The sequence below is a fragment of the Oncorhynchus mykiss genome, chromosome 29, assembly GCF_057628025.1.
Source record: "Oncorhynchus mykiss isolate SJ-2025 chromosome 29, ASM5762802v1, whole genome shotgun sequence".
Lineage (NCBI taxonomy): Eukaryota > Metazoa > Chordata > Actinopteri > Salmoniformes > Salmonidae > Oncorhynchus > Oncorhynchus mykiss.
In genome coordinates, this window is record NC_143050.1 from 20306319 (window position 1) to 20329023 (window position 22705).

At 40.7% G+C, this 22705-nt stretch overlaps 1 protein-coding gene across 1 annotated transcript in view; it reads left to right on the plus strand.

Annotated features, from left to right (window-relative positions):
- LOC110509401 (fibroblast growth factor 11-like) overlaps window positions 1-22705 on the plus strand; it is a 68755-nt gene that overhangs the window by 37113 nt on the left and 8937 nt on the right. Inside the window, exon 3 of the mRNA XM_036967672.2 lies at window positions 5380-5483. Within this exon, the coding sequence (XP_036823567.2) occupies window positions 5380-5483 (104 nt within the window). The remainder of the gene's footprint in view (window positions 1-5379; window positions 5484-22705) is intronic.

Consider the following 22705-nt stretch of genomic DNA (forward strand, 5'->3'; position numbering starts at 1 on the left):
GTTGAGATGTGTCTGTTACTTGAACTCTGTGAAGCATTTATTTGGGCTGCGATTTCTGAGGCTGGTAACTCTAATGAACTTTTCCTCTGCAGCAGAGGTAACTCTGGGTCTTCTTTTCCCGCGGCGGTCCTCTCTAGAGCCAGCTATCATAGCGCTTGATGGTTTTTGCGACTGCACTTGAAGAAACTTTAAAAGTTCTTGACATTTTCTGGATTAACTGACCATATCTTAAAGTATTGATGGACTGTCATTTCTATTTACTTATTTGAGCTGTTCTTGCCATAATACGGACTTGGTCTTTTACCAAATAGGGCTATCTTCTGTATACCACCCATCCCTTTTCACAACACAACTGATTGGCTCAAACGTGTTAAGAAGGAAAGAAATTCCAGAAATGAACTTTTAACCTCTTACCGACGTGATCCCTGCACAGGAACACCTCAGCGGAAATTTCAGAGCGCCACCTATAGTACTATAGTATATGTCTCGATAAATCTCAAACTTTAATTAAAACACACATGCAAGGTAATGAATTAAAGCTACACTCGTTGTGAATCTAGCCACCAAGTCAGATTTGTAAAATGCTTTTCGGCGAAAGCATGAGAAGCTATTATCTGATAGCATGCACCCCCCCAAAATACCAAAACGTCACCTAAACAACAGATTTTGCGGTAGCCGGCGCTACACAAAACGCAGAAATAAAATATAAAACATTCATTACCTTTGACGAGCTTCTTTGTTGGCACTCCTATATGTCCCATAAACATCACAATTGGGTCTTTTTCCCGATTTAAATCCGTCATTGTATACCCAAAATGTCATTTGCTGAAGGCCAGTCAGTTCCTGGAAAATGCCCATTTACAAGGCGCAACATCACTTTTTAAAATTATAAAAGTTGCCTATAAACCTTTACAAATCACTTCAAACTACTTTTCTAAACCAACTTTAGGTATTAATAAACGTTAATAATCCCAAAAATTGATCACGGGTCGATCTGTATTCGATAGCAGCAAGTCTGGAAATCATCGTCCATGTTTTCAATTTCACAACATTCTGTGGTGCGCCTCAAGACAGGAAGGGCCTATTCGTGACGTAACCAAGGATAAATGAGTCAGAAATTGACAGCAATGGCGACATCGTGTGGAAGCTGTAGGCGTTTACAGGGGATTCGCATATATTTTTTATATATTAGACAATTCATTGAATGGCGGATGAATATTATTTTTGTGTTTTTGGTAAACAGTTTTACCAGGGATTTTTACTCCTAAACACGTTCTGTTATAGCCACAGACCCAATTTAACCAGTTTTAGAGACTTCAGAGTGTTTTCTATACACACACACTTATGCATATACTATATTCCTGGCATGAGTAGCAGGACTTTGAAATGTTGCGCGATTTTTAACAAAAAGCTGCGAAAATTTGCAGCATCCTTAACAAGTTTTAACAAGGCACAACTGTTAATTGAAATGCATTCCAGGTGACTACCTCATGAATCTGGTAGAGAGTATGTCAAGAGTGTGCAAAGCTGTCAAGGCAAAGGGTGGCTACTTTGCAGAATCTAAAATCTAAAATATATTTAGATTTGTTTAACACTTTTTTGGTTACTACATGATTCCATATGTGTTATTGCATAGTTTTGATTTCTTCACTATTATTTAGCCAGCAGCATACCACCCTGCATACAACTGCTGGCTTGCTTCTGAAGCTAAGCAGGGTTGGTCCTGGTCCTGGACGAGATACTGCTGGAAGTGGTGTTGGAGGGCCAGTAGGAGGCACTCTTTCCTCTGGTCTAAAAAAAATATCCCAATTCCCCAGGGCAGTGTTTGGGGACACTGCCCTGTGTAGGGTTCTGTCTTTCAGATGGGAAGTTAAACGGGTGTCCTGACTCTCTGAGGTCATTAAAGATCCCATGGCATTTTTTGTAAAAGTAGGGGTGTTAACCCCGGTGTCCTGGCTAAATTCCAAATCTGGCCCTCAAACCATCACGGTCACTAATAATCCCCAGTTCACAATTGACTCATTCATCCCCCTCCTCTCCCCTGTAACTGTTCCCCAGGTCGTTGCTGCAAATGAGAACGTGTTCTCAGTCAACTTACCTGGTAAAAATGTAATATAAAGAAAAACCCTTGAATGAGTAGGTGTTCTAAAACTTTTGACCAGAATATTTATATATATTATACTCCGGACTCTGACATTGCTCATCCTAATATTTCTATATTTCTTAATTCCATTCTTTTACTTTTAGAGTCGTGCTCATTGTTGTGTATTGTTAGATATTACTGCATATTACTACATCCGCAATAACATCTGTTAAATATGTATTTTATTTGACGGTACATGGGGTATGGTAAAAGAACACAAAAAGATACTTCCCACTGAGCATAGACGAGTTGGAGTTGTCAACTAACATCAATTCAACGTGAAATCAACAAAGAACATTCACCATGTCATTGGATTTAGGTTCAAAGTTGGGTGAAAAAAACACAACATTCTCTTCCGTTGAGGACTTTGCAAAATTCAAACTTATCACCTAGATGTTTTGTTGTTGAAATGACGTGGAAACACTGAAACATTCAATACTACACTTTCAATTTGAAACACTGAGATATTCAGTATTACACTCTCTCCATTTGAAACCCTGAAACATTCAGTATTACAATTTCAATTTGAAACACTGAGACATTAAGTGTTACTGTCTCTCAATTTGAAACCCTGAAACCTTCAGTGTTACATTCTCTCGATTTGAATCACTGAAACGTTCAGTGTTACACTCTCTATTTGAATCACTGAAACAGTTAGTGACATGCTTAACATGACAAGGTGCAAAAAAATCACTCAACCATGAAATCCTACATACGGTGAGGTCATGTGCAGAGAAGACAGAGGGAAGTAGAGAAAGAATGAGAGTGAAATGGAGCAATAGAGCAATAAAGAAATAGAGAAGGAGAGATGGAGGGGAGAGAATGGATCAGAAAGAGGGGGAAGGGAGGGGCACAGAGAGGGATGTGTATGTGTGTTCGAGATGACTGGGCCTGTCCTCAGCTCTCCTCCAGCCCAGCTGTCTGTCTGTGTGAGAAGCCGAGTGGAGTGGAGCGTGTGGAGGAGATAGACTAGTCTTTGATTGGGCTGGAGGCTGTTGTAGGGTTTTGGCCCGTGGCGACTACGACACTACAGAGTGATGAGTATGAAAGAGAGTGGACAGTAGCATGGCGAGGTAGAGATCCCAACAACAGAGACGTATAGATATGGCTACTTTGTTGATATACTATGACACCATTCTACAAGAATATAGTGGTTATGCAATAGGTAAATAAATAACCACTTGAGACATCCTCAAGGACCGCTCACTTTGCAAGTGTTCATTACTTGATTGTATTGTTTATTGACTTTTAATATGGATTTGAATTATTTAATGACTTTCAATATTAACGTATTTATTTGACAAAATTCTTATTCAAGTATATTTAGAGATTGGGAAGTCAGATGCCCCCTCACATGCAGCAAGATCTGCAAATAAACAGACAACCATCACGTGTTGCCAAAGACGTTGTGCTCCTTATTGCAATGGGTATAGGTTTCAGAATAGGTGTGAATTTGATAATGATATTTAGGGGGCACATTTCAAAGTATATGGAGGCAATAATTGTTCCCTTTTCTCTCTCATTAGTACCTTCTCTTTTCCACCCTATCTTTTCCACCCTATCTGTCTTCTAATCTCTCCTCTCTGTTCTCCTGATCTGATGGTTGCATTGGTCTCTTTGTAGAAGAGCTCAGTAACACTCCTGAAACCCAGCACACCTCAGAGAGATGGTGAGAAGAGACAGGCTAGATAGAAGATAGGCTTGTCCTTTCTCTTCCTTCCTCCCGTCTCTGCTCCTTCCTGCCGTCTATTTCTGCCATCTGTTTGTCATTCAACCTCTCTGTTGTTCATGCTCTCTTTCATCTTGGAGAGATTCTCTCTTGTTTTCTCTCGCCATCTCTCCCACATGCTTTCATTCTCTTCCTTTGTGTCTCCCTTGTCTTTCCTCATAGCTGTTTTTAGTGAGGTGTTGCACCCTAACAACTGCGACCTGGCCAAGATAAAGCAAAGTAGTGCGACACAAACAACAACACAGAGTTACACATGGAATAATATTTTTTACAGTCAATAACACAATAAAAAAAATACAGTGTGTGCAAATGGCATGAGGAGTTAAAGCAATAAATAGGCCATAGTAGTGAAGTAATTACAATTTAGCAAATTAACACTGGAGTGATAGATGTGCAGATGATGATGTGCAAGTAGATATACTGGAGTGCAAAAAAGTAAATAAAAAAATATGGGGATGAGGTAGGTATTTGGTTGGATGGGCTATTTACAGATGGGCTGTGTACAACTGCAGCGATCGGTTAGCTGCTCAGACAGCTGATGTTTAAAGTTAGTGAGGGAGATATAAGTCTCCAACTTCAGCTATTTTTGCAATTCATTCCAGTCATTGGCAGCAGAGAACTGGAAAGAAAGGCGGCCGAAGAAGGTGTTGGCTTTGGGGATGACCAGTGAGATATACCTGCTGGAGCGCGTGCTACGGGTGGGTGCTGTTTTAGTGACCAGTGAGCTGAGATAAGGTGGAGCTTTACCTAGCAAAGACTTATAGATGACCTGGAGTCTGGCAACGAATATGTAGAAAGGGCCAGCCGACGAGAGCATACAGGTCGCAGTGTTGGGTGGTATATGGGGCTTTGGTGACAAAACGGATGGAACTGTGATAGACTGCATTCAGTTTGCTGAGTAGAGTGCTGGAGGCTATTTTGTAAATGACATCGCCAAAGTCGAGGATCGGTAGGATAGTCAGTTTTACGAGGGTATGTTTGGCTTCGTGAGTGAAGGACGATTTGTAGGATGCCAATTCTAGATTCAATTTTGGATTGGAGATGTTTAATATGAGTCTGGAAGGAGATATTACAGTCTAGCCAGACACCTAGGTATTTGTAGTTATCCACATATTCTAAGTCAGAACCGTCCAGAGTAGTGATGCTAGTCAGGCGGGCGATTGCGGGCAGCGATCGGTTGAAGAGCCTACATTTAGTTTTACTAGCGTTTAAGAGCAGTTGGAGGCCACGGAGGAGTGTTGTATGGCATTGAAGCTTGTTTGGAGGTTTGCTAACACAGTGTCCAAAGAAGGGTCAGATGTTACAGAATGGTGTCATCTCTGTAGAGGTGGATCAGGGAATCACCCGCAGCAAGAGCGGGTTATCCAGAGGTGACACATATTACTTGGAAGACAGGGAAGCTATGGAAGACAGGGAAGCTCTGTTTGATTCACTCTGGATCGGTCGAATGTTAGTCTCATGTTCTAACGTTTATATCTCCTCCCTCCCTCTTTCTGTCCCTCTGCAGCACAGTTCAACTTGATTCCTGTGGGTCTGAGGATCGTGGCGATCCAGGGGGCGAAGACAGGGCTCTACCTGGGCATGAACAGCGACGGGTACCTTTACACCTCTGTGAGTCCACATGCTCAACAATAAATAAACCAAAATAAATACTGGACAATCCGTCTCCTATAGTTATGTTCAGGAAATGACTGTGTGGCAATGGGCCAGCGCCAGTAATAGAGACACTCCGTGAAGCTTTGAGTTGACTCTCTAAATGACAGTTATAATGACAATGTAACGGCTGGAACAGCCGTATCAGGAGTCGACCGCTGTTGCTAAATCTCCTCAATTATTGTCTGTGTTATTGCTGTCCGTGGTGCAGAACTCTGTTCCAGGAGAATTATGTTGCTGTCCATGGGGCTGAAATTGACTTCAATCTGGAGTTGCATATCCTGTGCAGACACTTAGATATACTGTTGTTTTTTGTGCTTCATGTCCCTGTAGCCTGCAGGCGTACATTTGTGTTGAATCTGCGATGTGCAATTTTATGCGATTGAGGACAGTGTGTATAGCAGTGGAGGCTGCTGAGGGGAGGACGGTTCATAATAATGGTTGTAACGGAACAAATGGAATGGCATCAAACACATGGAAACCATGTTTTTGATGTACTTGATACCATTCCACTTATTCCGCTCCAAACATTACCAGGAGCCCGTCCTCCCCAACATCCTGTGGTGTATAGTACAGGGTCTGTATACACGCTGGAGATGTAATGTTCAGTGTTGTCTCTTTACCAAGCTGAGTACCTGGGTAATATGTTATACTGTAAGCTCTGTGTGTATTTAAGGATGGAAGAATCCTGTGCCTTGAGTGTCTAGACAACATAAAAACATCTGAATAATAATAAGAAAGTAGCCCATTACAGTACCTACACTGTGCTTGGTGCTACTTTAAGGGGTGGCAGGTAGCCTTGTGGTTAGAGCATTGGGCCAGTAACTGAAATATTCCTGGATCGAATCTCAGAGCTGACAAGGTAAAAATCTGTCATTCTGCCCCTGAGCAAGGCAGTTATCCCACTGTTCCCCGGGCACTGAAGACGTGTATGTCAATTATGGCAGCCACCTGCACCTCTCTGATTCAGAGGGGTTTGGGTTAAATGATGAAGACACATTTCAGTTGAAGGCATTCAGTTGTACAACTGACTTGGTATCTTTCCCTTTAATGGTGTCATAGGAATTTCATAATTCCCATATGTGTTCATTAATCAAATTCACTCAGTCTATTATATATGAATTTGTAAGATTCTTATTTGCATAAAATAGATAGAGATCAGTCTTATCAAAATGAGATAATAGTATTTATTCTCGGAGCGCGCTGCCATGGAACCACAAACAGTTTATATACAACATTTGACGTCATAGGTTATGAAATATCCTTCCTCCTATCGACCAAGACAAAACAGGCTCAAAAGTTTATTCCAACCCCCTTAACTCACTCACTCCAGACACAAACCATATCAAGATTAACTAATTAGTAAAAGTTCTATTTAAATGTAGATATTGTTTAGTCATTATTCATAAAATTCCTAACAAATGGACATAGAGTAATAGTATTAGCACACAGAGGAGGTGGAACATTCTCTCTCTCGCTGCGTGTTTGTTTGTGTGAGCATGTACCTAAGTATTATTTTTTTTACCCTGCCATACGTCATACATAATATCTGCCAGCATACAGTGCATATAGGGCAGAAACATGAAAGTGTGGAGGGTCACGGAAAACAATCATTTGTTAGTTGTTGGAGCATTGGATGTGTAAGGGTGTAACAGCTACCCCACAATGTGTGAGAGAGAGAGAGAGAGAGAGAATATCCCTGAGCTGGCGATTAGCATGCGACAATGAGAAGGCTTTTGTCTCTTGTCTGAACAGAGACGATTTCGAAGGGAAACATTGAGATATTGTTGCTGTACTTCCCTGCAAACATCCAGTCAGTGTCTTCCCTTCACACACACGCACACACACACACACACACACACACACACACACACACACACACACACACACACACACACACACACACACACACACACACACACACACACACACACACACACACACACACACACACACACACACAGATGTCTATTTAACCTTGAGTTGACTGGGTGTCTTTTATATGAGGAGTGTTTTCATGCAACGTTTTCATGAGTGTGTGATGTTATGCTGATGATGTGTAACCTTATGTGGGTGGCGTGTGTTACAGTCACACACTGGTAAGCTGGTGTGTGTGGGCAAGGATGAATATGTCATGTATTCTGTTGAGTGATTGTGTGTGTGTGCACAGGTGCATGCAAGCATGTCTGTGTCTCTCTATCTGTCTCCGTCCGTCCGTCTCCGTCCGTCTGTCTCCGTCCGTCTGTCTCTGTCCGTGTGTGTGTTGTAACAGCTGGAGATAGAGGGGGGATGTCACCTCAGGAGAGTGCATGACAGTGCAGACAAATGTTCTGACCGGTGACAAACAAGCTCATCACTGTCACAGAGACTGAGGTGAGTGACAGCAAGAGACACAGAGGACACTGCTATCGGGGAAAACCTCTGCAGGGCTCTTCCTCTCTCTCTATCTCTTTCTCTCACCTTCTCTCTCCTGCTGTCCCTCTCTCTACGGTTGTTCCTCCCGTTCTCCCCGTCCCTCTCTCTCTCTCTCTCTCTCTCTCTCTCTCTCTCTCTCTCTCTCTCCCTCTCCCCATCCTCTCTTTCCCTCTCCCTCTCTTTCTCTCCCTCCATCCTCTCTCTGACTTTGATTTGTTGTCCTCTTCTATTCAAGTCAGCTGTTCATTGCAGTAAAAGCGTAATCAGCCAGCCTTGTCAGGCTAGTGAAGTGCACATAGAGCCCAGGAGAACAGTAAGGAGCTAATGACAAGGAACTCCATGACACTGCTCTGTTGTCTAAGCTATGAGCCTCAGCATCAGCATCCCTATATCTGTAGGAGACTCCAGGAAAATGGCTTATTTTTTTGTAAAAAATAGTACTCAGCTCTGTCCTGACCCATTTTATTGTCTGTGTGCTCTGGAAAACCCTCCTGGGCCATGAGATGGGGGAGATGTGTGAGTAAATGGGGCGATGGTGTGTGTGTGTGTGTGTGTGTGTGTGTGTGTGTGTGTGTGTGTGTGTGTGTGTGTGTGTGTGTGTGTGTGTGTGTGTGTGTGTGTGTGTGTGTGTGTGTGAGACACAGACAGACAGAGAGATGGTGGGTGGGAGGTGACACAATTGAGAGATTCTAGATTTTACAGATGCAGTTTCCATGCATGTCAATCAGGCCTCTGAAATTAACCGATGATTGCCTTTTTAATGGGTGTGTTGATGTGTGCGTAGTATACAGTAAATTGCTTGTGCACACCTTGAATTATAATGCCTATGATACTATAGTACACGATGGTACAAATACTATAGTATTCACTGTACTGTTTTTGCAGACTTTACTGTTGTATTCACTGTACTGTTTTTGCAGACTAAAAAACTGTAGTATTTACTGTAGTGTACTGTAGTATACTGAAGTATTTATAGTATAAATACTTCAGTAAAAGAAAACTGTAGTATATGCTGTAGGAATTAATGTCATGTTTTTTTCGGACTGTAGTATTTACTGTAACCTTTTTGTTTAATTATCTTTGACATAGAAGAGGAGGCTTTCTCAGGTAGGTAGGAAGGAAGGAAGGAAGAAAGGAAGAAAGGAAGGAAGGAAGGAAGGAAGGAAGGAAGGAAGGAAGGAAGGAAGGAAGGAAGGAAGGAAGGAAGGAAGGAAGGAAGGAAGGAAGAAAGGAAGGAAGGAAGGAAGGAAGGAAGAAAGGAAGAAAGGAAGAAAGGAAGGAAGGAAGGACTGGGGTCTAAACGGATAGTTCAAACCTGCTCTTTTCTATAACCTGTAGGGAACACAATACATGGTCTAGACTTGACATGTAAGTTTCTTACATTTGAGTGGGACTAATTGGGATATTGGGGAGGGGAATGGGCAGGGTATATGCAAATTAAATACTGTAGTAGTTACTAAAGTAAAAAAAAAGGGTTGTTTTTTTACGGATTGTCGTGTTTTTGCGGATATTACCGTAGTCTTTACAGTGTTTTTTTTGCAGAAAATACTGTAGTATTAACTATAGTATACTACAACATTCTATAGTAAGTACTGCACATGATTGAGGGATACTAGTATTGAGGGATACTAGTATATATAGTATTCTACAGTATACTTCAGTTTACTCTAGAATTCTATAGTAAGGACTGTAGAATTGTATAGTAAAATGTAGTTTTTTTTCATGTGTGTACAAAACATTAAGTACACCTTCCTAATATTGAGTTGCACCACCTTTTGCCCTCAGAACAAACTCAATTCATCAGGGCATGGACTCTACAAGGTGTCGAAAGCATTCCACAGGGATGCTGGCCTATGTTGACTCAAATGCTTCCCACAGTTGTGTCAAGTTGGCTGGATGTCCTTTGGGTGGTGGACCATTCTTGATACACATGGGAAACTATTGAAAAACCCTGCAGCATTGCAGTTCTTGACCCAAACTGGTGCTCCTGGCACCTACTACCATACCCCGTTCAAAGGCATTTAAATATTTAGTTTGACGATTCACACTCTGAATGGCACACATACAACATTCCATGCCTCAATTGTCTCAAGGCTTAAAAATCCTTCTTTAACCTGTCTCCTCCCCTTCATCTACACTGATTGAAGTGGATTTAACAAGTGACATCAATAAGGGATCATAGCTTTCACCTGGTCTGTCTATGTCATGGAAAGAGTAAGTGTTCTCAATCACACGTTATCAGAGTGCGCAGCAGAACACTGTATGCTGGAAAACACTCGGTTTGTCATTTTTGATTAAAACAAAACCGCTATTGATTAAATTAAATAAGAATACCAAACTTGTTTTCGCGTGGATTCCGCAACATGTTCAGCTAGGAAACACTGCTAACCAAACAACAGTGCTAGGTGGCTGTACTACAGACACCGGTCGTTGTCGTTGGAAAGACGCATTGTTAAAAACTTTTGAAAAACGACTGGTTGCAGTGAAGAGCAAACCTGGATACTAAGGAGATCCTGAGGGAAATTGACAAGTACCAACAGCTTTAAGCTACGGAGGAACAACATTCTCCATCATGGAAAGATCCGACTACCTCACAAAAGAACTCTAACCCCCCCAAAAAAATAAAAACAGATTAATCTACAGACACGGACAACTTACTTACCGTTGAAGTAGAGGCTAGTGCTCTGGCTGGAATCCATGCAACACTGGAAAAGTTGTGTGAGAAGGTAGCAGGGCTGAGGGGGGAGTTTGGAGTTTAGCGAGAGTGAAATTCTCACGTTCCAAGGAGAGAACAAGGCACTCACAGCAAAGGTAAAAATCCACGATTCTAAAATGGATTGTCTACTCAGGGAAAACAGGGTGATCAAGGAGTCGCTGCTAGACATACAAAGTCGTAGCATGTGTGAAAATCTAATATTTCTGCGATTCCTGAGGACGCATCCAATAATCCAGAGGGAGCGATCATGAAAATTCCTCTAGAGACTGTAAACAAGGTGGCTTTCCACTGTGTACACAGACTTGGAACTCGGAGCGACAAGACCAAGGGTCCCCAACCGATCATCGCAAAATTTGTACAATACCAACAAATGGAGCTGAACAAAAGCAGGCGAAGGGAGCTTTTAAAGGGACCAAATTCGGGCTCAATGACCAATTTCCACAGGAGATAAATGAACATCACAAGAGACTATATCCTGTACAGAGGCAACAGAGGGAGAGGGGTAAGCGTGCCTTTCTCATTGTGGACAAACTCTTTATAGATGGACAGCTATTCAGAGACAGCTCCATAACATCATGGCTTTACTAAATTCTACAGGGACTTCAGGTTACGAAAAATTGATTGGAACTGTAAAAATATCTGAACACTATGAAGTGGATATGAACACACACGTACTCAGACGCGGACTAATACATACACATACACACTTGATCTCGCTCTCTTCTCTCACTCTCTTTCTCTCTTTTCTCTTCTCTTCTCTCCCTCTCTCACCTCTCTCTCTATTGTCGAGAACTGTTCTATAATTTTACGTTTCTTGTTTGTTTATCTTTTCTATGTCTTTGTCTACATGTTTATATATGTTTATAACAAGCAAGGGGGCGATATCAGAATAGGGACATTGGGGAATAATAACATATTGTACGGGACACATTTTTGGAATGGTAGATTTGCAGTGGAAGATAGATAGAAATAGAAATAATGGGATGAAAATGAGCAAAATAAATGAATAGAGTAGGGGAAAGGGTAGTTGTTTGGGCAAAATTATAGGTGGGCTATGTGCAGGTGCAGTAATCTGTGAGCTGCTCTGACACCTGGTGCTTAAAGCTAGAGAGGGAGATAAGTGTTTCCAGTTTCATAGATTTTTGTAGTTCGTTCCAGTCATTGGCAGCAGAGAACTGGAAGGAGAGGCGGGCCAAAGGAAGAATTGGTTTTGGGGGTGACCAGAGAGATATACCTGCTGGAGCGCCTGCTACAGGTGGGTGCTGCGTGAACAGCGAGCTGAGATAGGGGGGGACTTTACCCAGCAGGGTCTTGTAGATGACCTGGAGCCAGTGGGTTTGGCGACGAGTATGAAGCGAGGGCCAGCCAACGAGAGGATACAGGTCGCAGTGGTGGGTAGTACAGTGCCTTGCGAAAGTATTCGGCCCCCTTGAACTTTGCGACCTTTTGCCACATTTCAGGCTTCAAACATAAAGATATAAAACTGTATTTTTTTGTGAAGAATCAACAACAAGTGGGACACAATCATGAAGTAGAACAACATTTATTGGATATTTCAAACTTTTTTAACAAATCATAAACTGAAAAATTGGGCGTGCAAAATTATTCAGCCCCTTTACTTTCAGTGCAGCAAACTCTCTCCAGAAGTTCAGTGAGGATCTCTGAATGATCCAATGTTGACCTAAATGACTAATGATGATAAATACAATCCACCTGTGTGTAATCAAGTCTCCGTATAAATGCACCTGCACTGTGATACTCTCAGAGGTCCGTTAAAAGCGCAGAGAGCATCATGAAGAACAAGGAACACACCAGACAGGTCCGAGATACTGTTGTGAAGAAGTTTAAAGCCGGATTTGGATACAAAAAGATTTCCCAAGCTTTAAACATCCCAAGGAGCACTGTGCAAGCGATAATATTGAAATGGAAGGAGTATCATACCACTGTAAATCTACCAAGACCTGGCCGTCCCTCTAAACTTTCAGCTCATACAAGGAGAAGACTGATCAGAGATGCAGCCAAGAGGCCCATGATCACTCTGGATGAACTGCAGAGATCTACAGCTGAGGTGGGAGACTCTGTCCATAGGACAACAATCAGTCGTATATTGCACAAATCTGGCCTTTATGGAAGAGTGGCAAGAAGAAAGCCATTTCTTAAAGATATCCATAAAAAGTGTCGTTTAAAGTTTGCCACAAGCCACCTGGGAGACACACCAAACATGTGGAAGAAGGTGCTCTGGTCAGATGAAACCAAAATTGAACTTTTTGGCAACAATGCAAAACGTTATGTTTGGCGTAAAAGCAACACAGCTGAACACACCATCCCCACTGTCAAACATGGTGGTGGCAGCATCATGGTTTGGGCCTGCTTTTCTTCAGCAGGGACAGGGAAGATGGTTAAAATTGATGGGAAGATGGATGGAGCCAAATACAGGACCATTCTGGAAGAAAACCTGATGGAGTCTGCAAAAGACCTGAGACTGGGACTGAGATTTGTCTTCCAACAAGACAATGATCCAAAACATAAAGCAAAATCTACAATGGAATGGTTCAAAAATAAACATATCCAGGTGTTAGAATGGCCAAGTCAAAGTCCAGACCTGAATCCAATCGAGAATCTGTGGAAAGAACTGAAAACTGCTGTTCACAAATGCTCTCCATCCAACCTCACTGAGCTTGAGCTGTTTTGCAAGGAGGAATGGGAAAAAATTTCAGTCTCTCGATGTGCAAAACTGATAGAGACATACCCCAAGCGACTTACAGCTGTAATCGCAGCAAAAGGTGGCGCTACAAAGTATTAACTTAAGGGGGCTGAATAATTTTGCACACCCAATTTTTCAGTTTTTGATTTGTTAAAAAAGTTTGAAATATCCAATAAATGTCATTCCACTTCATGATTGTGTCCCACTTGTTGTTGATTCTTCACAAAAAAATACAGTTTTATATCTTTATGTTTGAAGCCTGAAATGTGGCGAAAGATCGCAAAGTTCAAGGGGGCCGAATACTTTCGCAAGGCACTGTATATGGTGCTTTGGTGACAAAACGGATGGCACTGTGATAGACTGCATCAATTATTGAGAAGGGTATTGGAGGATATTTTGTAAATGACATCGCCGAAGTCGAGGATTGGTAGGATGGTCAGTTTTACCAGGGTATGTTTGGCAGCATGAGTGAAGGATGCTTTGTTGCGAAATAGGAAGCCAAATCTAGATTTAACTTTGGATTGGAGATGTTTGATGTGAGTCTGGAAGGAGAGTTTACAGTCTAACCAGACACCTAGGTATTTGTAGTTGTCCACAGAATACTTATTTTCCACCATAATTTGCAAATAAATTCATTACAAATCCTACAATGTGATTTTCTGGATTGTTTTCCTTCTCATTTTGTCTGTCATAGTTGAAGTGTACCTATGATGAAAATGACAGGCCTCTCTCATCATTTTAAGTGGGAGAACGTGCACAATTGGTGGCTGACTAAATACTTTTTTGCCCCACTGTAGGTCTGTATTAGTTTGGGTCAAGAGTGTCCCCAACTTTAAAGAGGGGGATGACCGCAGCTGCTTTCCAATCTTTGGGAATCTCAGACGACACGAAAGAGAGGTTGAACAGGCTAGTAATAGGGGTTGCAACAATTTCGGCAGATCATTTTAGAAAAAAAGGATCCAGATTTTCTAGCCCGGCGGATTTGTAGGGGTCCAGATTTTGCAGCTCTTTCAGAACATCAGCTGACTGGATTTGGGAGAAGGAGAAATGGGGAAGGCTTGGGCGAGTTGCTGTGGGGGGTACAGTGCTGTTGACCGGGGTAGGGGTAGCCAGGTGGAAAGCATGGCCAGCCGTAGAAAAACGGTTATTGAAATTCTCAAATATAGTTGAGTTATTGGTGGTGACAGAGTTTCCTATCCTCAGTGCAGTGGGCAGCTGGGAGAAGGTGTTCTTATTCTCCATGGACTTTACGGTGTCCCAGAACTTTTTTGAGTTTGTGTTGCAGGAAGCAAATTTCTGCTTGAAAAAGCTAGCCTTGGCTTTTCTAACTGCCTGTGTATATTGGTTTCTATCTTCCCTGAAAAGTTGCATATAACGGGGGCTGTTCGATGCTAATGCAGAACACCATAGGATGTTTTTGTGTTGGCTAAGGGCAGTCAGGTCTGGAGAGAACCAAGGGCTATATCTGTTCCTGGTGCTATATTTCTTGAATAGGGCATGCTTATTTAAAAAAACAGGCATCCTCTATTGACGGGCTGAGGTCAATATCCTTCCAGGACACCCAGGCCAGGTTGATTAGAAAGGCCTGTTCGCTGAAGTGTTTCAGGGAGCGTTTGACAGTGATGAGAGGAGGTCGCTTGACCGCTGACCCATTACGGATGCAGGCAATGAGGCAGTGATCGCTGAGATCTTGGTTGGAAACAGCAGAGGTGTATTTAGATGGCAAGTTGGTTAGGATGATATCTATGAGGGTGCCCATGTTTACGGCTTTGGGGTGGTACCTGGTAGGTTAATTGATAATTTGTGTGAGATTGAGAGTATCAAGCTTAGATTGTAGGATGGCTGGGGTGTTAAGCGTGTTCCAGTTTAGGTCACCTAGCAGCACGAGCTCTGAACATAGATGGGGGGCAATCAGTTCACATATGGTGTCCAGAGCACAACTGGGGGCAGATGGTGGTCTATAGCAGGCGGCAACGGTGAGAGACTTGTTTTTAGAGAGGTGGATTTTTAAAAGTAGAAGTTCAAATTGTTTGGGTATAGTCCTGGATAGTAGGACAGAACTCTGCAGGCTATCTCTGCAGTAGATTGCAACACCGCCCCCTTTGGCCGTTCTATCTTGTCTGAAAATGTTGTAGTTATGGATGGAGATTTCAGAGTTTTTGGTGGTCTTCCTAAGCCAGGATTCAGACATGGCTAGGACATCCGGGTTGGCAGAGTTTGCTAAAGCAGTGAATAAAACAAACTTAGGGAGGAGGTTTCTAATGTTAACATACATGAAACCAAGGCTATTATGGTTACAGAAGTCATCAAAAAAGAGTGCCTGGGGAACGGGAGTGGAGCTAGGAACTGCAGGGCCTGGAATCACCTCCACATCACCAGAGGAACAGAGGAGGAGTAGGAAAAGGGTACGGCTAAGCTATGAGAATTGGTCGTCTGGGACATCTGGAACAGAGAGTAAAAGGAGGTTTCTGGGGGCGATAAAATAGCTTCAAGGTATAATGAATGTACAGACAAAGGTATGATAGGATGTGAATACAGTGGAGGTAAACCTAGGCATTGAGTGATGATGAGAGAGATATTGTCTCTAGAAACATCATTGAAACCAGGTGATGTCCTCACACGTGTGGGTGGTGGAACTGAAAGGTTGGATAATGAGCAGGGCTAGAGGCTCTACAGTGAAATAAGCCAATAAACACTAACCAGAACAGCAATGGACAAGGCATATTGACATTAAGGGGAGGCATGCTTAGCCGAGTGATCATAAGGGTCCAGTGAGTAGTGAGGTTGGTTGGGGTCACGACGATTAGCCGGGCCATGGGTAGCAAGCTGGCAGAGGATTTGACATCATTTTGACATCATTAATTGACATAATTTGAGTCAATTGGAGGTGTACCTGTAGATGTATTTCAAACTCAGTGCCTCTTTGCTTGACATCATAGGAAAATCAAAAGAAATCCGCCAAGACCTCTTGTTCATCCTCGGGAGCAATTTCCAAATGCCTGAAGGTACCACCTTCATCTGTACAAACAATAGTACGCAAATATAAACACAATGGGACCACGCAGCCGTCATACCGCTCAGGAAGGAGACGTGTTCTGTCTCCTAGAAATGAATGTACTTTGGTGTGAAAAGTGAAAATCAATCCCAGAACAACAGCAAAGGACCTTGTGAAGATGCTGGAGGAAACAGGTAAAAAAAAGTATATCCAGAGTAAAAACGAGTCCTATATCGACATAACTTGAAAGGCCGCTCAGCAAGGAAGAAGCCACTGCTCGAAAACCGCCATAAAAAAAGTTAGACTACGGTTTGAAACTGCACATGGGGACAAAGATTGTACTTTTTGGAGAAATGTCCTCTGGTCTGATGAAACAAAAAATAGAACAGTTTGGCCTTAATGACCATCATTTTATTTGGAGGAAAAAGGGGTGGGATTGCTAGCCGAAGAACACCATCCCAACCGTGAAGCAGCAACATGTTGTGGGGGTGCTTTGCTGCAGGAGGGACTGGTGCACTTCACAAAATAGATGGCATCATGAGGAGAGAACATTTTGTGGATATATTGAAGCAACATCTCAATACATCAGTCAGGAAGTTAAAGCTTGGTCGCCAATGGGTCTTCCCATTTGCAATGGCCCCAAGTATACTTCGAAAGTTGTGGCAAAATGGCTTAAGGACAACAAAGTCAAGGTATTGGAGTGGCCATCACAAAGCCCTGACCTCAATGTATTTGTCTATGTATTTGTATGTAAACTTCCGACTTCAACTGTATACTGTTTACAGGAAACTCACACTACATCCTAAGATGAAGTTGCATGGAAAAAGGAATGGGGTGTTAAAATAATTTTCTGTCATCGACAAAAGAACTCAAAATGTGTGATGGTGTTCATTAACAAAAATGTCAATCTGAATGTGCAAGTAGTTAGGAATGATTCTCAAGGAAGATGTATCTTTTTGAATATGAAAGTGGATGAGAAAGAGATTTGGCTCATTAATATTTGTGGTCCAAATCAGGATGTTCCATACTTCTTCGAAAATATTTATATCAATTTATTGATCCTACAGGCAACAAATGATCAAATCATTATGGTAAGAGACTATAACACAGTGTTAAGTACCTCAATGGAACGTAAAGGAAATCACTCTACAAACTATCATCACTGTTCCCTTAAGGAAATCACAAATATTATTAGCACATTAGAAATAGTGGATATTTGGAGACTAAAAAATCACGACCTAGTGAGATATGCATGGAGGAGACTTAATCAAGCTGGTCATCTTGACTACTTTCTTGTCTCTTTCTCTCTTGCGTCGAAGGTTGAAAAAGTTTCAATAATAGAATGGAATCGGATCATCATCTAATTGGCCTTCACATAACTTTTATATAATTTCCACGTGGATGGGGATATTGGAAATTTTATCAAAGTTTACTGGAGGACAACTTATTTTTAACTAAGACAAAATAATTTATGACTGAATTCTTCCAGTATAATATAGGAACAGCAAATCCACTTATTGTTTGGCATACCTTTAAATGTACCTTCAGAGGTCATTCAATTCAATAATAAAAAAGCAATATCTGGATAAAGAGACAAGACTAACAAGGGAAATACATTATAGTACAGGTGGATGGCAATAAAAAACAATACTACAGAGATAGAAAATAAGTTAGTGGAAAAACAAAAAGAACTTGAGGAACTTATTCAAGAACGATCTAATGTAAAATAAAGCAAACAGGATGGAATATGCAGAAAAATGCACAAAATCCTTCCTGAATCTCCAACACAGAAACACTTACAAAAATAATTTGCAGAAACTCATTACTGAAGACGGTGTCATCTATGATTCTACTAATTATATTTTAAAAGAGGAAGCTAAATATTTCAAATAGATGTTCTATTTTCCGTCTCATCCTCTCCCACTGAATGAAGATTACTGTAAGGAATTATTTTGAAATAATAGAAAAATATATAACGTTTAAGAAATGTACAGAAAGATCAGTGCAAAGGCCAAATTACAGAGGAATATATTTTTGAGGCTATTAACCTCTTGAGACTAGGGGGCAGTATTTTGATGTTTGGATGAAAAACGTACCCAAATGAAACTGCCTATTTCTCAGGCCCAGAAGCTAGAATGTGCATATAATTGGCAGATTAGGATAGAAAACACTGTAAAGTTTCCAAAACTGTCAAAAATATTGAGTATAACAATATAACAGTATAAATATTGAGTATAACAGAACTGATATTGCAGGCGAAAACCTGAGGAAAATCCAACCAGGAAGTGCAGTTTTTCTGAAACCTCTCTGTTCCATTGCATGCCTTCCCTCCATTTAAAGGGATATCAACCAGATTCCTTTCCCCATGGCTTCCACATGGTGTGAACAGTCTATAGACATAGTTTCATGATCACATCGAGTCAGTGGATAGCTGGGTGTTCTTAGATTTTCGCATGCGTGAGCAGCTTGGAGCAGACCTTTTCTCTCTCTCTCCTATTGAAAAAGCTACCGTCCGGTTGAAATATTATCGATTATTTATTGTAAAATTAACCTGAGGATTGATTATAAAAAACGTTTGCCGTGTTTCTACGAACTTATTGATACTATTTGGAATCTTCGTCTGCCCGTCGTGACCTACGCGAGCGAGCCTGTGGATGACTGAACAAAACACGCCAACCAAATGGAGGTTTTTGGACAAAACAAACATTTATTGTGTAACTGGGAGTCTCGTGAGTGCAAACATCCAAAGATCATCAAAGGTAAGTGATTCATTTGATTGCTTTTCTGACTTTCGTGATGTTTTGTCTGCTGAGAGAGCTGCCCTAACATAAACGTTTGGTTTACTTTTGCTGTAAAGCTTTTTTTTATTTATCTGACATGCCAGGTGGATTAACAACAAGCTAAACTGTGTTTTTGTATATTGCACTTGTGATTTTATGAAAATTAAATATTTTTTGTAATTTTAATTTGAATTTGGCATTCTGCAATTCAGCGGATGTTGACGAAAATTATCCCGCTAAAGGGTGTTTTTTTTACATGGACGATACATTGGAGATATTATACAACAACTTCTAGAAACGTTCACATTCTGACCTGTATTTCTGTTGTTTTGTCATTATTTAGTATGGTCAGGGCGTGAGTTGGGGTGGGCAGTCTATGTTTGTTTTTCTATGATTTTGGGATTTCTATGTTTCGGCCTAGTATGGTTCTCAATCAGAGGCAGGTGTTATTAGTTGTCTCTGATTGAGAATCATACTTAGGTAGCCTGGGTTTCACTGTTTGTTTGTGGGTGATTGTCTATGTTAGTTGCTTGTGTTAGCACAGTGCTTATTATAGCTTCACGGTCATTATTTGTTTATTGGTTTTGTACAATTTACTTCGTGTTTTTTGTAATCTATTAAATGATGCATTCACACCACGCTGCACTTTGGTCCACTTCTTGTGACAAGAACGTCATAAAACATCTAAGAAGCCAGGCCTGGCATTTACGGATTTTGAAAAGGCATTTGATAAAGTAAGACTGGATTTTATTTATAAATGGCAATTTTGGTGATTCTCTTATAAAATGGGTAAAAGTAATATATAGCAACCCCAGGTGTAAAATAGTAAATAACAGCTACTTCTAAGGGAGTTTTACATTTTCAAGAGGAGTTAAACAAGGGTGTCCGCTGTCACCATATCTATTCGTTATGTTCAGTGAAATGCTAGCTATTAAAATTAGATCCAATAACAACCTTAGAGGATTAGAAATCCAAGGCTTAAAAACAAAGGTGTCCATGTATGCCGATGACTCAAGTCCACAAGCTTGATCCCTGCAATGTCTCATTGAAGATCTAGATAACTTTTATGGACTCTTTGGACTAAAACCTAATTATGATTAAGTTTACAATATTACGGATTGGATCTTTAAAAAATACACATTTTACATTACCCTGCAGTTTACCTATAAAATGGGCTGACTTGGTATTCATATCACAAAATATATAAATAAGCTCTCCACAATGAATTTCAATAGAAAACTTAGATAGATCCTGCAACCATGGAGAGTTAAATACCTGTCTATTTATGGAAAAAAATACCCTGATTAACTCCTTAGTCATATCTCAGTTTACTCACTGCCTACTCCTGATGATTCGTTTTTCAAATCATATGAGCAAAAAATATTTATCTTTATCTGGGAAGCTAAACCAGACAAAATAAAGCGTGCCTATCTATATACTGTAATGAATATGAATTGGGTGGGTTGAGAAGATTAAATAATAAAGCACTAACCTCCTCTCTAAAAGCTTCACTTATTCAAATGTTTGACTTGAATTCTAAATGGTTCTCAAGTAAATTACTATGAAAAGCTCATCCATAGTTTAAAAATGTCCTTTTTGCCTTTGTGCAGATTGCCATGTCTCATTTTCGATTATTTGAATATGATACTTTTTCAAAGTATCTCTCTTTTTAAAAAAAAGCATTGCAGAGCTGGCTACAATTTCTATTTCATCCCCCTGAAAAGATAGAACAAATATTACAACAAATATTATGGCTGAACTCAAATGTGCTGGTTGATAAAATACCTGTATTTATGGGAAAGATGTTTGAAAAGGGTATTTTATCATTTTTTAAATGATATTGTAAATTGGAATGGATATGCATTTTATGGAGTTATCAAAATTGTACAGGAAGGTCTGCTCAATCCAAGAGTACAACCAAATTGTTTATAGCAGGTGGCAGCTGGAGGAGGTAGGGAACAAGTCTGTCTGCCCAGTATAAAGGATCAAAACTGACGGAGGAATAAAAATAGCATAAATTGGAAAGTATACCAGTTTCATTTGAGGACCAGTATGTTGACAACTGTGCCATAGAGATTGCAAAATAGTTGGTAAGAGATTTTTGATGTACCGATTCCATGGTACAGGGTGTATGAGTTGATGTATAAAATGACGCAAGATTCAAGACTTCGTGCTTTTCAGCTAAAATTATTATGTAGAATTCTTGCCACCAACAATATGTTGAATATTTGGGGCATAAAATCATCGAAGCTCCGCAGATTTTGTTGTGAGGATACAGAATCGATAGACAATTTATTTTGGTATTGCCCTCAGGTAGCCTGTCTCAGGTTCAGGAAGGGCTAAAAATGCATAACATTGATAGAAAATTGACCCTAGCAATAGTACTGAGATCTGGAGAGACTGGGTCAGTCAATTATCTTCAAATCGCAATCTATGGATTATATTGGATTAAATTGATTGAAATTGTACGTTAAACATCACAGCATAGTTGAAAGATATATGTTGTATAGAAATCCGAAGAGGGTGGCCTACAGAGATAGGTGCGATGGGCTGAGGGAATCTGAGGGTTGGGATGTGGAATTGGAGACAAGTGGGAGTGGAGTTGCTGGGCAGGAGATAGAATGATGGTCAAAGATAAAGTATAAAAAATAAAGTCAAATAAAACATAATAAAAAGTAAGTTTGAATGACACTGAGGGGCAGTGTTTTTTTTTTCATTCAAATACACACATACACAGACACACACATATGTAATTAGTGCCAGACATACACTCAAATATATACAGTTGGCCTTGCTCTTATGATTTTAGTTGTCCTTGATGTCTTTGTTTTTTTTTTTGCATTGTTGTTTTCTGTTTTGTTTTGTCTTTTTCTTTTTTCTCATGAGTTAATTTTCTTGGTTGTTGGTGCATGGGGGGGGGGGGGGGGGTTCTTGGGTGTGGGGAATGGAATTAATTATCTTTTTTATTATTTTCTTTTCTTTAAAAATATGTTTTGGATATTCAATAAAAAAAAATAAAAAATTAAATGTGTTAATGTTTTATACACTCAGTGTACACTCTTTTGTGTATTTGTGTAGTGGTTGTTGTGTGTGTTGGTTAATAGTGTTTTGTATGGTTTGTGCTTGTATGAGTAACTGTTATTGTGTTTGTAAATATAAATCACTGTGTTATGTGGTGTTCGTGTTCGGACATTTGGACGTTTGTTTGTGTGTGTGTGTGTGTGTGTGTGTGTGTGTGTGCGTGATAGAGAGATAGAGGGAGGGAGAAGGAAAGGCGGAGAGAGAGCGAGAGAGAGACCTTTCCTGATAAATGGCTGTGTAGTCCATTTGTCACCTGCGAGGGCTGCATTGAGATGCAGGACAACACAGCCAGCCAGATAGCATCATCTCCATCACAATGGGGGAGAAAGAACAGGAGAGAGAAGAGAAAAGTAATCGGGCAAAACTGCAGGGATAGAGAAAGAAGGGATGAGGTAGAGAGAAATGGAATGGAATGGTACAGAGGGAGACATGTTGCCATCCAGGCAATTAAGTGCACTTAGCTAGAAGTAATACTGTCTGCAGGCAGGG